The following is a 13334-nucleotide window of genomic DNA, read 5'->3' as shown; positions in this document are numbered from 1 at the left end:
GCATTCCTTATATCTAGTAAACATTTATCGGAATATTAAAAATAAAATCAAAATAATACTATGAAGTTATTTTTTAAATATTAATAAAAATGCCATTAAAATATTTTTTCAATATTGAAAATAAAATGGAAATACATTGTTCTGAAATTGCATAGTAGTATTGTGGATACAAGAGTTATGTTCCTTTATCACAAACTACCTCAGGTAGTTTTTTTTTTTTTTGGAGGGGGGGGGGATTCAAGTTATTTTTGCTTTCATTTATAATTTAGTGGGACAGGACTCTCCACTGGCAAATCTCCCCACCCCTCCAGCACAAAAAGAAATTGTGATAACTGAAAATGAGGCTGGCCAGGCCCCTTAAAATGGACAAGATGGCAGCCATTTTGGTTAGAAATTTAAAGGCTGTAAAGAGTTAATATTTGAGATGAAATTGAAAACTACTTAAAAACACCAAAAAATTATGCAGGTAGACTGCAAAGTAATTTTTATTGGCTATGGTAACATTTTTTTTTTTTTTTTTTCCCCACCTCACTTTTTCGAATCGCTGTGGATTGTAAAATGAACCCCAAATTTTGTTTTGAAAACTTTAATTTTATCTGGAGAAGGCTTTGAAAAATCCTTGAAAATGAACATTGAAAATCTGTACATACCCTGTAATTGCTGCTACTGATGAATCACTAGTCGAGCAACTTTGGCTGAGTCTGTCAGTGGAAAATATTGTAGTTGCATTGTTGTATGAAAACAAAAGAATATATTTATAATAAAAAAAATTAATATAATTTTAAAAAATTAAATAAAACTAGCAGGTGGGTGCCCAGCTTTGCCCAGAAGCTTAAACATATTTTAATTTGTGTAGATTTTGTAGATATTATTAAAGTCATGATTTAGAAAGTAAAAGTATTTGGGTACTATCAGTTAGAATTAAAACCGAAAGCAAAACTAACATTCAAAGTTGGTAACGTTAGCAATGTGGTATGCATATTAACTGATTAAAAATAAACTAAGATGAATATACAAAATGTATAACGTTTTTTCAATTTTGAGCCCTTATTTTAGCCAGCTAAAGACCCATAAAAAATTGGTCCATAAAAAATCCAATCTTTTGAGGCCCCTAGCGCTGCTCTGCGGCTTTTAGTTTCAGAAGATGGTTTTAAAATATGAAGACAGACCTAGTGCCTTTTATAAATTAGATCAATAAAAATATATTTACCTTGCACCAGTCTCTCCTCTCCTCTTTAGTTTGTTTTTCTTGACTGGTGTTTTAGTTGATCCCTTTTCACCGTGCGATGCAAGACAAATATGGTATATACTATGTTTTTAAATTCTTAGAATGTAGGTAAATTATGAATGTATATATATATTTTCCTAATTTTATTTTGATTTTTTTTTTTTTTTTTTTCTATTTGTTTTTCCAGAATGATAAATCTGGCACTCCTGTATCAAAGTCTCTCACTCCAACGAGTTCAGGGAGCGTAACGCCAGGTCCCTCAAGTGGCATGAAACCGATAGCGAAAGCGCCCCCTTTAAGTAAGTCGCATCTCTCTAATTTGGTACGAATTGATGTTGTCTCGTGTACCAACCTACTGTCGATTATGCAGTCAGCTTCACAATGGTCTTAATTCAGAATTTTCATATGTTTCAGGTGCATACCCTTTTATGCCACATGCTGGCCATGCAGTCTCAGCAGAGCTTAGTCCGAGCGCCGTCTATAGCAATAACATGTTGCACAGCAGTATTTCACCAAGCAGTTATTCCAGGGGACCAATGGTACGTAGATTGGAGAAACTCATCTTTTATTTCAGGTTCCCTCACCCCCTCTACTTGCTACTCATGTCTTTTATAATCTGGTAATATAAAATTTCTGCAATTCAGATCTATTGCAATAAGAATCAATTTCTATAGCAAAGATGCTCAATATTGAGTATTAAAAAATTTAAAGTTTTCTGTAGAGCTATTAATAATACATTACGTGTCATATATATATATATATATATATATATATATATATACACACACACACAAATTAACAAATTGTTTATTTCAAAACTACATCAGAAGCCAGAGATTTACCATAGTTTCATTAATGCTGTTAAGCTTTAGCTGTTTAAAGACCCTTACCATCCATCTCCAATCATCAGCTCCAAGGAAAGGTTCATTTTTGCTTGAAGCTGACGATTTGAGATGAGTTGTAAGTCTTTTTTAAACAGTAAATTATGTCAATAAAACCATGGTACATTTCTGGAATCTGCAAAGTATAGTATTTGAGCTTTCGCATCTTATTAATCAATAACTTAGATTTATTTTTAACATAACTCTAAGCACACACATACGTGTGTGCCGAGACAAAGTTCCAGGTTGGTATCTTGGGGCATGTCTGAGAGATGCACCCTGTCTTTGATAAGACATACATCTAGAAGGAAGACTGTTAAACTTGAGCTCTTGTGGCAGCCATTGTACCGACTAAGATTAACAGTTGTACCGGAAAGTATAGTTGTTTCTACACAAAGCTGTCACCACTATAAGCAAATCATTTGTATGGATTTCCAAAGAACTTAGTTGTAGAATTCGTACATCGAAATTGATGGCCGTATCCATCATATATAGTAAGATTTAAGTAATCTAAAAAAAAAAAAAAAAAAAACTTATATTTATTTTTTCCTCAAGGTGATTTTATTCCTGAAATAAACTATGGATGTAAATAGTTATTGCTTACATCATTTAAATGATCAATATATCAAAATAACTTGCTTTTCAAAGAAAAGTATTGTAATTTTTTTTTTTTTTTTTGTATCTGTTATATAATATAAATCTTTTTTTTTTTTTTAGACTGGATTTGAACCACATGGACATATGAGAATGCCGTCTTTCACGGGGTTTCAAAGCGGAAAACCGTGAGTATACATTAATATTTAATCATGTTAAATGAAAAGAATGTGATATAATTTTTTTAAATGCACTGAAATTAATGGGAGGCTGGTGCGGAGGTGGGGGGGAGACTAATCTGAATAACAAACTAGTTTGAAGTGTTCATTAATCATGCGAGTTGTATTTTTTAAACAAAGTTGTATAAATTATATAATGAATTATAGATTTTCTTGGGATTGGTACTCATAAATGTTCATATTTTAGCAAAGAAAGAGTATCACCATAAATGAACCTATACTTGATGATTAGCTAAAAAAAAATTTTTTTTTAACTCCAAAAAAATAACTGAAGTGTAACTCTGTACTGTAGTAGAAATCAGATGGAAAGGGGGGGGGGGATTCGCCTTGTATTTAGATTTTTACATGTTGGTACTTTTGGGAAAGCAAAAAGAGAATTGTAAAGGCTAGAAATCTGAAAGAAGTTATCAGTAGAAAATCTGACATCTAGAGACATTGATAGGGATGGGATTTCACAGCTAGTCAGTGAATGACTTTTTGCTTTGCTGGTAAAAAGTTGGAGAAAAATAGTCTTAAGTAAAACATGAAAAAAAAATTTTAATTTTTATTTTTAAACAATTTATTTTAAAATCTTTTCTTATTTTAAAACCATTTTTTTTATTTTAAAACCATTTTTTTTATTTTAAAACCATTTTTTTATTTTAAAACCATTTTTTTTATTTTAAAACCATTTTTTTTTTTTTATTTTAAAACCATTTTTTTTTTTTTAAACCATTTTTTATTTTAAAACAATTTTTTTTTTTTTCTATAAAAATTTTTAGAATTCTGAAATTTGGATTTTTTTTTTGTCTTAGAATTGTACACTTTTCCTTAAAATGAATAATAAAAAAAAACTTGCATTTCATCTTTCCTCCGTCATATTTCCTCTAAAGACTCCATTCTCTCAGATCTTTTACCTCAGCCTTCTTTCATATCTTTTTTCCTATCCTTTGGCATTCAACCCTCTGTCTTATCCTCTTCTCCGCTGACACCCGTCTGTCCTGTCCCCTCTCCTCTGAGCCATACTTCCTCATAAATGTGAACTGGCAAATGGATATACGTAAATCTACGACTGCTCAATATGTACATATGTTTACTTCTTTATTACAAGAAATTCTTTTTTTCTTTTTCTCAGCGCTTATTCATACCATGTAAACGCTGATGGTCAAATGCAGCCCGTTCCATTCCCACCCGATGCCCTCATTGGACCAGGCATTCCCCGGCATGCGAGGCAAATTAATACTTTAAACCATGGAGAAGTCGTCTGCGCGGTGACCATCAGTAACCCCACCAGACATGTATATACAGGCGGAAAGGTAAAAGCACTTAAGGTTTTATTGGCTTCTTTTACATATTTTTTAATCATATTTCTACAACTCCAGCTTAAAACTTTTTGAACGACTATCATTATTTTTTGAAACTAGAATTGATAATTTATACTTGGGTTATTCAAACTACTGGAGCAACACATATGCTAGGCAACAATGATCTACTAAGCAGATCAAGTCTAGAATTTAATGCATTAGTACAAACCATTGGTTATAAATAATAGATATGGTGACTATTTACATAAAATGTCATAGCCTAAAGAGGTTTATCCCTTATTCCACTTTCTGTAAACCTTATTGACTTGATAATGAGGTTTCAGTACTTGTACAGTTTAATAAAGACATTAAAAAATGAAAATATAAAAAAAAAAAAAAAAAAAGTTATTGTACGTATCTGTTATGGAATGAAGTTCTCCAGAAAAAAATTTCACTTAATTTCATGAAGTAGTTTATTTTTTTTACAGCGAAAAAACAATTTATGATACCGAGCAAAAGGTTCGATTTTTAGGAAGAAAAGCTAGTAATAAAGATGGGGAGGGAGTGTTGGCACTTTACATGGAGTTATCTCCCAGTGGCGTGTTTTTAAATTTCCATAATGGCTGATTCCAGCGCTCTCATAAAAATGTGTTTTTCCACTAAAATTCATAACAAACTTGTCTGCAAGGACTCGTGGCATAACTAATACTAAGTAAAATTCAGTTAGAAGTTCAACTCTTCTGGAAGTTGGATATTCAATGCTCAGTAGTAGTAGTAGTAGTAGTATCGTATGGGTTAGACCTCTATACTGATATTTTTTTAGCCAATTTGAGAAATTGTCTATCAAAAGATGGGCTGTTGAATAGCCTCCTTCCAGTCAGGTGACTGGCAGTGTAGGATCAGGGGGGGGGGGTCTTCCTTGCACTTTGAGCAGATTGTGGAGTCTGTCTCCACCTGAGTTTACTGCAGTCCTGCAGTGTCTTGTTCTGATCCGGTTTGTGGCTACTCACTGCTTCCTATTATTGTAGCAAAACCTGGGAGATGCAAAGTTGGGTCTTATATGATGTTCCCTTCTTTGGGAGTATTGTTTGTCCATTCCTCCTTCCATGTCTCAGTTGGGTCAAATTTTTTTATTTTTGAGTTGTACAAATCTCCAAAATGATACTATGAATTTAAATGTGAATTATTTATGACTTGTATTTGGTCATAGCTAACAGAACCTGGATTAAATAAAGGTTTTAATTCAAAATTCTGTGCAAATTCCAGAGTTTGACAGAAATATTCCTGAATTCAGCAAGATGCACGTAAATAATTGGAGGTTATAACCGCCGAAACATTGTGCGGATAACACTCAAGATGAAAACAGTAGCCCAAATAATCTAAATAATATATGTATATTATTAAATTGGACAACATATAGCATTTTATATTTTTATTTCAAGATATTTCATAGTATTTGAGTTTATTACCTAAGACATTTCCCCCCCCCCAAACAAGGCATAGTGGCACTTTGATGGGGGGGGGGGCTACTATAAGAGACACAAGTTGCACGGATAATATGTGGGGAGTTGCAATATGTGTGTTCACGTTACACTTGCACTTCTGTTGAGGAAGCAGGAACCCGGAAAGGAATTTCAAAGTCTAGCAGTTCTGGGGAAGAAACTATTAGAGTAGAAGGCTTTCTTACATCTAGGGATTTCTACTGTGAAGGAGTGGGACTTTGCTGTTTGTCAGGTTTGTCGGGGGTATTTACATCAAGGGCTACAAGGTCTTGTTTTTCGTCGGAGCATCCACCATTAAAATACTTGTAAAACAGGCAGAGGGATGCAACATTTCGTTGATGGGACAGAGGTTGAAGTTTAGATGACGTTTCAAGACCTATCAGGTTGGAGACTCTTTTGAATCCTATCCAAGACTAAGACTAGTAGCAGATGCACCAGCTCAAATGTGACAACCTCCATACATGGGCAAATGGTGGCATTGTAGAGGTACATGATACTTTCAGGCATAACTTTCTAGCATGGTAGAGAGAGCCCACCTTTCCTCGCAGCAGCCACGGCAATGCCCTCAATGTATCTGTTCCAGTTCACGTTCCCTGTGAACATTAAGCCGGGGAGTTTGAACAAAGTATTTTCAGGTAATGTATCTTTAGCCATAGCTATTGGGTGGTTGGGAAGGTTTTTTTGTAATTATTAAAGGAAACAAGCTTAGTCTTGGCAACATTGAATGTGACCATCCATTTTTTTACCCCATTCCACTGGACTGGAGGTTTTCCTCTAGTGTTTCCAATTGCCTTGGATACGTGTTCATTCTTGAAATGTTCTTACACTATTCCAGATTCTGAATCTCATCTAGATGATGCATATGTATGTGATGGGACGATCTTAATATTTTTCCTCAATTCTATACTAAATTCCCGATTCAGATGGCATTACCAATTCTTTATAAATCTCTAAATATTTAACTATAAATATTTTCCTGATTACTGTAAAAAATAGATGTTAAATGTATAGATAGTTTCTCAAACGTAAAATAAAACACTTGTGAGGAATGGTCTTATCAATTTTAGTTTTACTGGTAGTTTAAAATCATAAAGATTTATTATTTTTATCATTTGTACCAACAGTGAAGATTTTGTTTTAAACGAAATCATAAAAAAAAAAAAAAGGACAAAGGATTTGTTTTCGTCATTGGAAAATAGGCACAATATTTTCCAATTCCAATATCCCCAAAATTTCAGATTTTTTCAATTCTGATTCCGATTAGATCCAAGTTTAGGCTTGTTTTAAAAATATTTTGTCCATTTTTTTTTTTTTTTTTTTTTTTATGCTCCCCCCCCCATTTTTTATTTATTTATTTATTTTATTTATTTATTTATTTTTTTTTCAGGGCTGTGTAAAAGTGTGGGATATTAGCCAATCAGGCAACAAAAATCCAATTTCACAACTTGACTGCCTGGTAAGATTCTTTTTATTTTTTCTTTTGGAAATTTCTTGAATGGGGCTCAAGTAACTATTATGTTGTGTGCACCACAAATACAATATAAATAAAAAAAAATTTTAAATTGTTAATTTTTTAAAATCATTAACTCTTAAAACATTCCAAAAATCAGGTAAATTATTGAGCAAGTAGTTTTTTTAAATGAGAAAATCTGATTTTATAAGTAATCAGTGACTATTTTATCAGCTATATTTAAAACAATTAAAGAAGTAAAACAATCGAGATAACTAAACCAATTCAAACTTACAAGATGTATGCCTTAATTACGAATTTCTATTAATCGCTTAAAGCTTTTTCTTTTTATACAAATAAAATTACATGGTTAATTTACATAATTTTGGGAATATTTTCATTTCGACGAAGGTATAGATTGGGGGGGGGGGGTATATTAGCGAAGTTTGAACAAAAATCAAAATTTTGTGTAAGACGATTTCTATAATCTATTTCTTTTCTGAATAATTTTGTTTATTGATAAATAAAACAGAATAAACTCTTTATTGCAATTATTACTAATCTTCTGTTTCTGCTTTTTTTTATTCTAAAAAGCAACGAGACAACTATATCCGATCGATAAAACTCCTTCAAGATGGCCGGACACTTATAGTTGGTGGAGAAGCTAGTACATTATCAATATGGGATCTCGCAGCAGTAAGTTGTTTTTTATTTAGTTTCCCTTTTCTCTATTTTCTGTCTGTTTCTCCTCCTTTTCGTCTGTTTCTCCTCCTTTTCGTCTGTTTCTCCTCCTTTTCGTCTGTTTCTCCTCCTTTTCGTCTGTTTCTCCTTTTTCTTTTTACAAAAATTTGTTTAGCTTTTCTAAATAGCTTAGCAGTGTATATCTATTTATTCACTGACTTTTTTTTTTGTTTTTCAGCCAACGCCTAGAATCAAAGCTGAATTGACATCAAGCGCGCCTGCTTGTTATGCTTTGGCCATCAGTCCAGACTCAAAAGTCTGCTTCAGTTGTTGCAGTGATGGTAACATCGCAGTATGGGATCTTCATAACCAGACGCTTGTTAGGTTAGTATCATGATTTAATTTCTATCCTAATAAAATTATCCCAGGTCCTGAGTATGAGTAGTACCATTGCTTCCAGGTTCACTTTGCCCTGGAGTGATAATACCTGTAAGAGCATTTGATGCTATCAGATCAGGCGGTCTCAAGATATCGGCTTTCTGACCAAAAATGTATCAAACATTAATGTTAGTGTTTCTTTTTCTTTCCTTTTTGAAGAACTCTATGCTCTGCAAAGTCAAAAGCAAAATTTTTTCTACAAAACAACCAAACCAAACTCTATGAATAAATATTTGAAGATATTGAAAAACCTGAAGAATAAAGACTTTTTCCAAAACAACTCTATTCGGCATTAAGTAATCCGTTAATGGTTGATATACCACAGAAAAAAAAAGCAACCAAAATTATTCAACTTCTGGTCTGTTTTTTTTACAAAGTCATTTATCAAGGCCCGGAGGGCACTCAAGGATAAGGGCTAATGAGTGTACAGTAGTGAGTGGGACAATATAGTAATCGCTAGTAGTGGAAATTTGATAAATTAGATTACTTAAGTCATGCATTGTAGATGGATGCTTTGAGCAGATAAGTTGTGAATTTGTGATATTTATTTTCTTATTAGATGAAAATGTTAATATTAATTATATTGATTTCAGTTTGTAATTTATATTTTTAATTTGATTGTGTTTTAAATGTATAATAGCTTGTTTCTCTCCTGTTCTAGTCTAATTTTTGATAATTATTTTTTCTTTTTAGTTACTATTAGTCAAATATTGATTTTAATAAAAAATTTAAAATAAAATGCAATTTTAAGTCATATTTAAAAAATAAATTACATATTTTGGCAGAATGCATTTTAATTTCTTTACTTTCATACCAGACCATAACTAGATTTTTGCCCTGCAAATCTTTACTCGTGTAAATGTTTCCTTGCAAGAATTTTAGCGTAGCGATATCTTTTTTGTTAGGGTAGGGAGGTCAATAATAAACAAAAATGAAAGTTTAAAAAAAGGTCCTCCCCTCCCCTCCAGGGTCAACAACTAGATACTGCTGGTTGTAACTGATAAAATGGCAACGAGAAATTGTTATCGCTAGTTAGCAAACGGTAGGGAAACGAATATAAAGTTAAAGGTGTTATATTTATATATCAATATATCTATTTAGATTAACAGCACTTTATCTAAAAAAAAAACACATTTTTTGAGAAATATCAAGGGGAATAAATCAGTCTCAGAGTTATTTCCCCTGAAATAAAATTTTTAATAAGGGAATATAGTTTTCGTATTCAATAGCAGTATTTTTGGTGCTTGTTTACATTATCTATTAGACCAATGCATTTCTGGTGAAAACATTACATTTTTGCATGACATGGCGAAATAGTATGAATTATTTTTAATAAAATCAGTCACAATTACGTTGCCAGATGACGAACTCTTAATTATCTCCCCTGTTTGTCCCAATAAATTCTATCATGACTTGTAATTATTTTTCTACTGGATCAATTTTTGTAATTTATAATTTCGCCGTGACTAGTAAAATGTAATGATTTTATATGAAATGTGTAAGTTTTTTTTTTTGTTTTTTTAATTTTATTACAGTATTTTTCTAAATGACTGATTTAAATTTAAAAAATGGTTGCAAATTATTAACTGGTGATGAGTACTGATTAAAATTCTTTCTCTAAAATCATCGAATTTATAGCAAATTTGTCCTCTAAATAAAAAATTGAACTAAAATTGTCTAATTGTACTTAAAATGTTATTTTCAGGCAATTCCAAGGTCATACAGACGGTGCAAGCTGTATCGATATTTCTCCTGATGGAACAAAATTATGGACTGGTGGATTGGATAATACAGTCAGATCTTGGGATCTCCGAGAGGTTAGCAGAAATTTCCTTTTTCTTTTTTTTTTCTTTTTTTTCTATTCTAAACTAATTTGTGAAGCAAAAGTTTATTTCTTTAAAAATAAAAAATGTTTTTAAATTCCCCCAACATATTGTACCTATAAATGCATCTTGAGAAATATAACGAAATTAGTGAAAAAAAATTTTTTTCTTTTTGTATTTTCTACTATAAACTAATGAAACAAGAGGTCAGTTATTTCCTTTAAAAATAAAAAGTATTAAATTTCGTTTTTCTTTTTGCGTTTTTCTTTCTTCGTTTCCCCCACCCCCACCTCGTCTTTCCCCCCACGTTGTCTTCTCCCCCCACCCCGTCTTCCTCCATCTTTTCCCCTTGGTCTTTTTCCCCCACCTCGTCTCCCCAACCTCACCGTCTTTTTTCCCCCTCCTTGTCTTTTTTGTTTTCTCTCTTCATTAAGCAACTTTTCAAGATGGGATGAATTAGCAAACTGCAATAAAGATAATTCACATTCTAAAAAGCTCTATCTGAAAGATACAGAGCTCTTTATTTTTTAATCAAATAGGCTGTCATGATCTGGCTGTGTTCTGATTTTGATAAGTTGTTCATTTTTAATTGTAGAGACTTCTGTTTCTAATTAATACAATCGAGGTTAACTAAAACACTGTTCTTGTCTGTTTCGATACGATCTCTCTTCCCTTTCCCCTGTCTGTCTTTTCTCTGACTTTTTTTTTTTTTTATTATTATATTGTGTCAAAAATTTTTTCTTTTTCTTTTTTAAAAAAGTTTTATTTATTTATTTTTTCAGGGGCGACAACTCCAACAACACGACTTTACGTCACAGATTTTCTCCCTTGGCTACTGTCCTACTGGCGAATGGTTAGCTGTAGGGTATGTATTTGAATCCATTTAATCAATGAAAATCTTATGCTAATGTTATTTTAGTTTTTTTTCCTCTTTTATAATTAAAATGCTGATAATCATTAATTTATATTCTGGGTTATTTGTAAGATCTAGTTGTTATAATATTTGTATTGAGCTTCTAAAGATATCTTGAATTGTTTTTTGTTTTGACTTAAAATTTTCCTTGCCTAGCAGACTGCTTGGCGTTGCTCGGTCATAAAATATGTATAAATATATTTCAATTCATACAGAAACTCAGGCATGTGCATGCGAGTATGTTTCTTCTAAACGGTTCACTTGTAAGTAAAAAAAAAAAAAAAATACTCAATCTGACATCAAAACCAAAACTTATACAGTGACCACTAGACCAAATTGAGATGATTTTTAAAGTGTTTTCCGACCTACTTAACATAAATTAGCTAACATGTTTCACTGCCACACATTCCTGAAACAGTTGACAGATAAAAATCCAATCACTCCACATATCAGTTTTTCAATTTTGACTCCTTAGCAGCTTTTTTTGCTGGATGAAACTGGATTAAAGTTTTCCGCATGCCTGAATGCCCTATATACAAAATTTCAAGTCTATAGATCAAAAATTCATTGAGTATATGGGTTGAAGTTTCCTTGCACACATTCTCACTTTTATAAGTAGAGAATTGAATGCCAAATTTTCTGAATATTTATCCATATGTAAAGAGATTATTCTCAACTCAATTAGATTTAATTTAATGTAATTAGCATTTGAATACAGTCGTACAGCATTCACCCTAGCTGGGTTTAACTAGCTTCTTCCAGAGGAGGAAGTGTAAAGGGAATATGAATTAACAGGCAGACCCCGGTCACATCAAGAAGCCAGCCTGATCTGGTCACACCAGATACCCTAACAGGTATTACCAATTTGGGAGTAATGGTGACTAAGGGGCAATTCCACAGTCTCCAAATGGAGCCTCACTACTAGATGTCTTCTTTTAAGGTCCAACAAGAATACTATAAATAAAAAGCCTTTACACATTGGATATTTTGTTTTGATCCTATTTTTCTGTTCAGCATGATAAATTTGTCTGCAGCAACAAAGTATAATTGGTGATAAAATATTTTATCACCAATTATATATTTTAGATAGTTTTAGATAAATTACCTGGAAACATAACTTTGACTAATCATAAGTTTAATTTCAACAGCTGATACATTAAATCTTAATACATTCCTTAACATCAAGCTCATTTTTCTTTTTAATAGTATATCAATAAATAAAAAAAAAAACTTGGATTTAAAATATGTAAAACGGAAAAATTATTTGATAGGACAAAATGAATCAATTTATTACTGAAATTACTGTCAAATAATTCTATCCATTGAAGGGAGAAGCTTAGAACTTGACAGCTTTAATTTTTGGATGAAGAATTAAAGTAAAATCTTTGTCTTTGTAATATTAAAACTTTTGGTTCTTGTCCAGAGTTCTCCCTATATAAAAAAAAAAAAAACAAGTCTGCATGATGTACATACCCATGATGAAACGGAGATAATTCCAAAAGTCACAAATTGATCCAGTTTTATTAGTCCCCTCGACAAAGGAGGGATTGGACCTAGTAATTAATTCTCCTTCGTTTGTTTGCACTTTCCTCAATAACCACGATTTGGATTTTTTTTTGAAATCTTGCACAAACATTAGTCATGGTAAAAGTAAATTTTTGCCAAAATGGATTTTCCGGGATAATTTTGGTATTTTCTGTACAAGTACTAAATTATTTTGTCATATTTTAACTTTGATTAATTTTTTTGTTTTTAACTTTGATTAATTTTTTTGTTTTTAACTTTGATTAATTTTTTGTTTTTAACTTTGATTAATTTTTTGTTTTTAACTTTGATTAATTTTTTGTTTTTAACTTGCGTAAAAAGAGCCAACAATAATAAAAAAAATTTTTGTTTGTCATATTTTTCTTCATTTAATTTTTTTTTTATTTTTTTTTTATTTTTTATTTATTTTTTTTTTTTTACACTTAATTTTGTTTCTTTAACTTTAATTTACATGTCCATTCGTTCTTAAGTAATGCAAATCTAATTTTGTCCTTTTTTTCTGCATGTGTCTAGGATGGAGAGCAGTAACGTTGAAGTCCTCCATCATACGAAAGCTGACAAATATCAATTACATCTGCACGAGAGTTGTGTCCTTTCTCTAAAATTTGCATATTGCGGGAAATGGTTTGTCAGTACTGGTAAAGACAATCTGCTGAACGCCTGGAGAACTCCATTTGGGGCAAGCATATTCCAGGTAACATGATTAACAAATCGCACTTTTTTACAACCCCCCCCCCTATTTTTTATTTTTAATAGT

At 31.7% G+C, this 13334-nt stretch overlaps 1 protein-coding gene across 1 annotated transcript in view; it reads left to right on the top strand.

Moving 5' to 3' along the window:
• The window catches only part of LOC145285034 (transducin-like enhancer protein 4), a 138177-nt gene that overhangs the window by 118582 nt on the left and 6261 nt on the right, over positions 1–13334 (top strand). The window contains exons 12-21 of the mRNA XM_080134109.1: positions 1416–1527; positions 1625–1767; positions 2827–2891; positions 4057–4237; positions 7115–7183; positions 7772–7873; positions 8097–8242; positions 10002–10113; positions 10902–10984; positions 13091–13271. Coding sequence (XP_079990235.1) covers positions 1416–1527; positions 1625–1767; positions 2827–2891; positions 4057–4237; positions 7115–7183; positions 7772–7873; positions 8097–8242; positions 10002–10113; positions 10902–10984; positions 13091–13271 — 1194 coding nt within the window. The remainder of the gene's footprint in view (positions 1–1415; positions 1528–1624; positions 1768–2826; positions 2892–4056; positions 4238–7114; positions 7184–7771; positions 7874–8096; positions 8243–10001; positions 10114–10901; positions 10985–13090; positions 13272–13334) is intronic.

This window comes from Euprymna scolopes, chromosome 9 (genome assembly GCF_053919585.1).
Source record: "Euprymna scolopes isolate OS-2025 chromosome 9, ASM5391958v1, whole genome shotgun sequence".
In the NCBI taxonomy this organism is placed as follows: domain Eukaryota; kingdom Metazoa; phylum Mollusca; class Cephalopoda; order Sepiida; family Sepiolidae; genus Euprymna; species Euprymna scolopes.
Note: the sequence above shows the minus strand (reverse complement) of the source record. Positions and strands in the feature narration are given on the sequence as shown.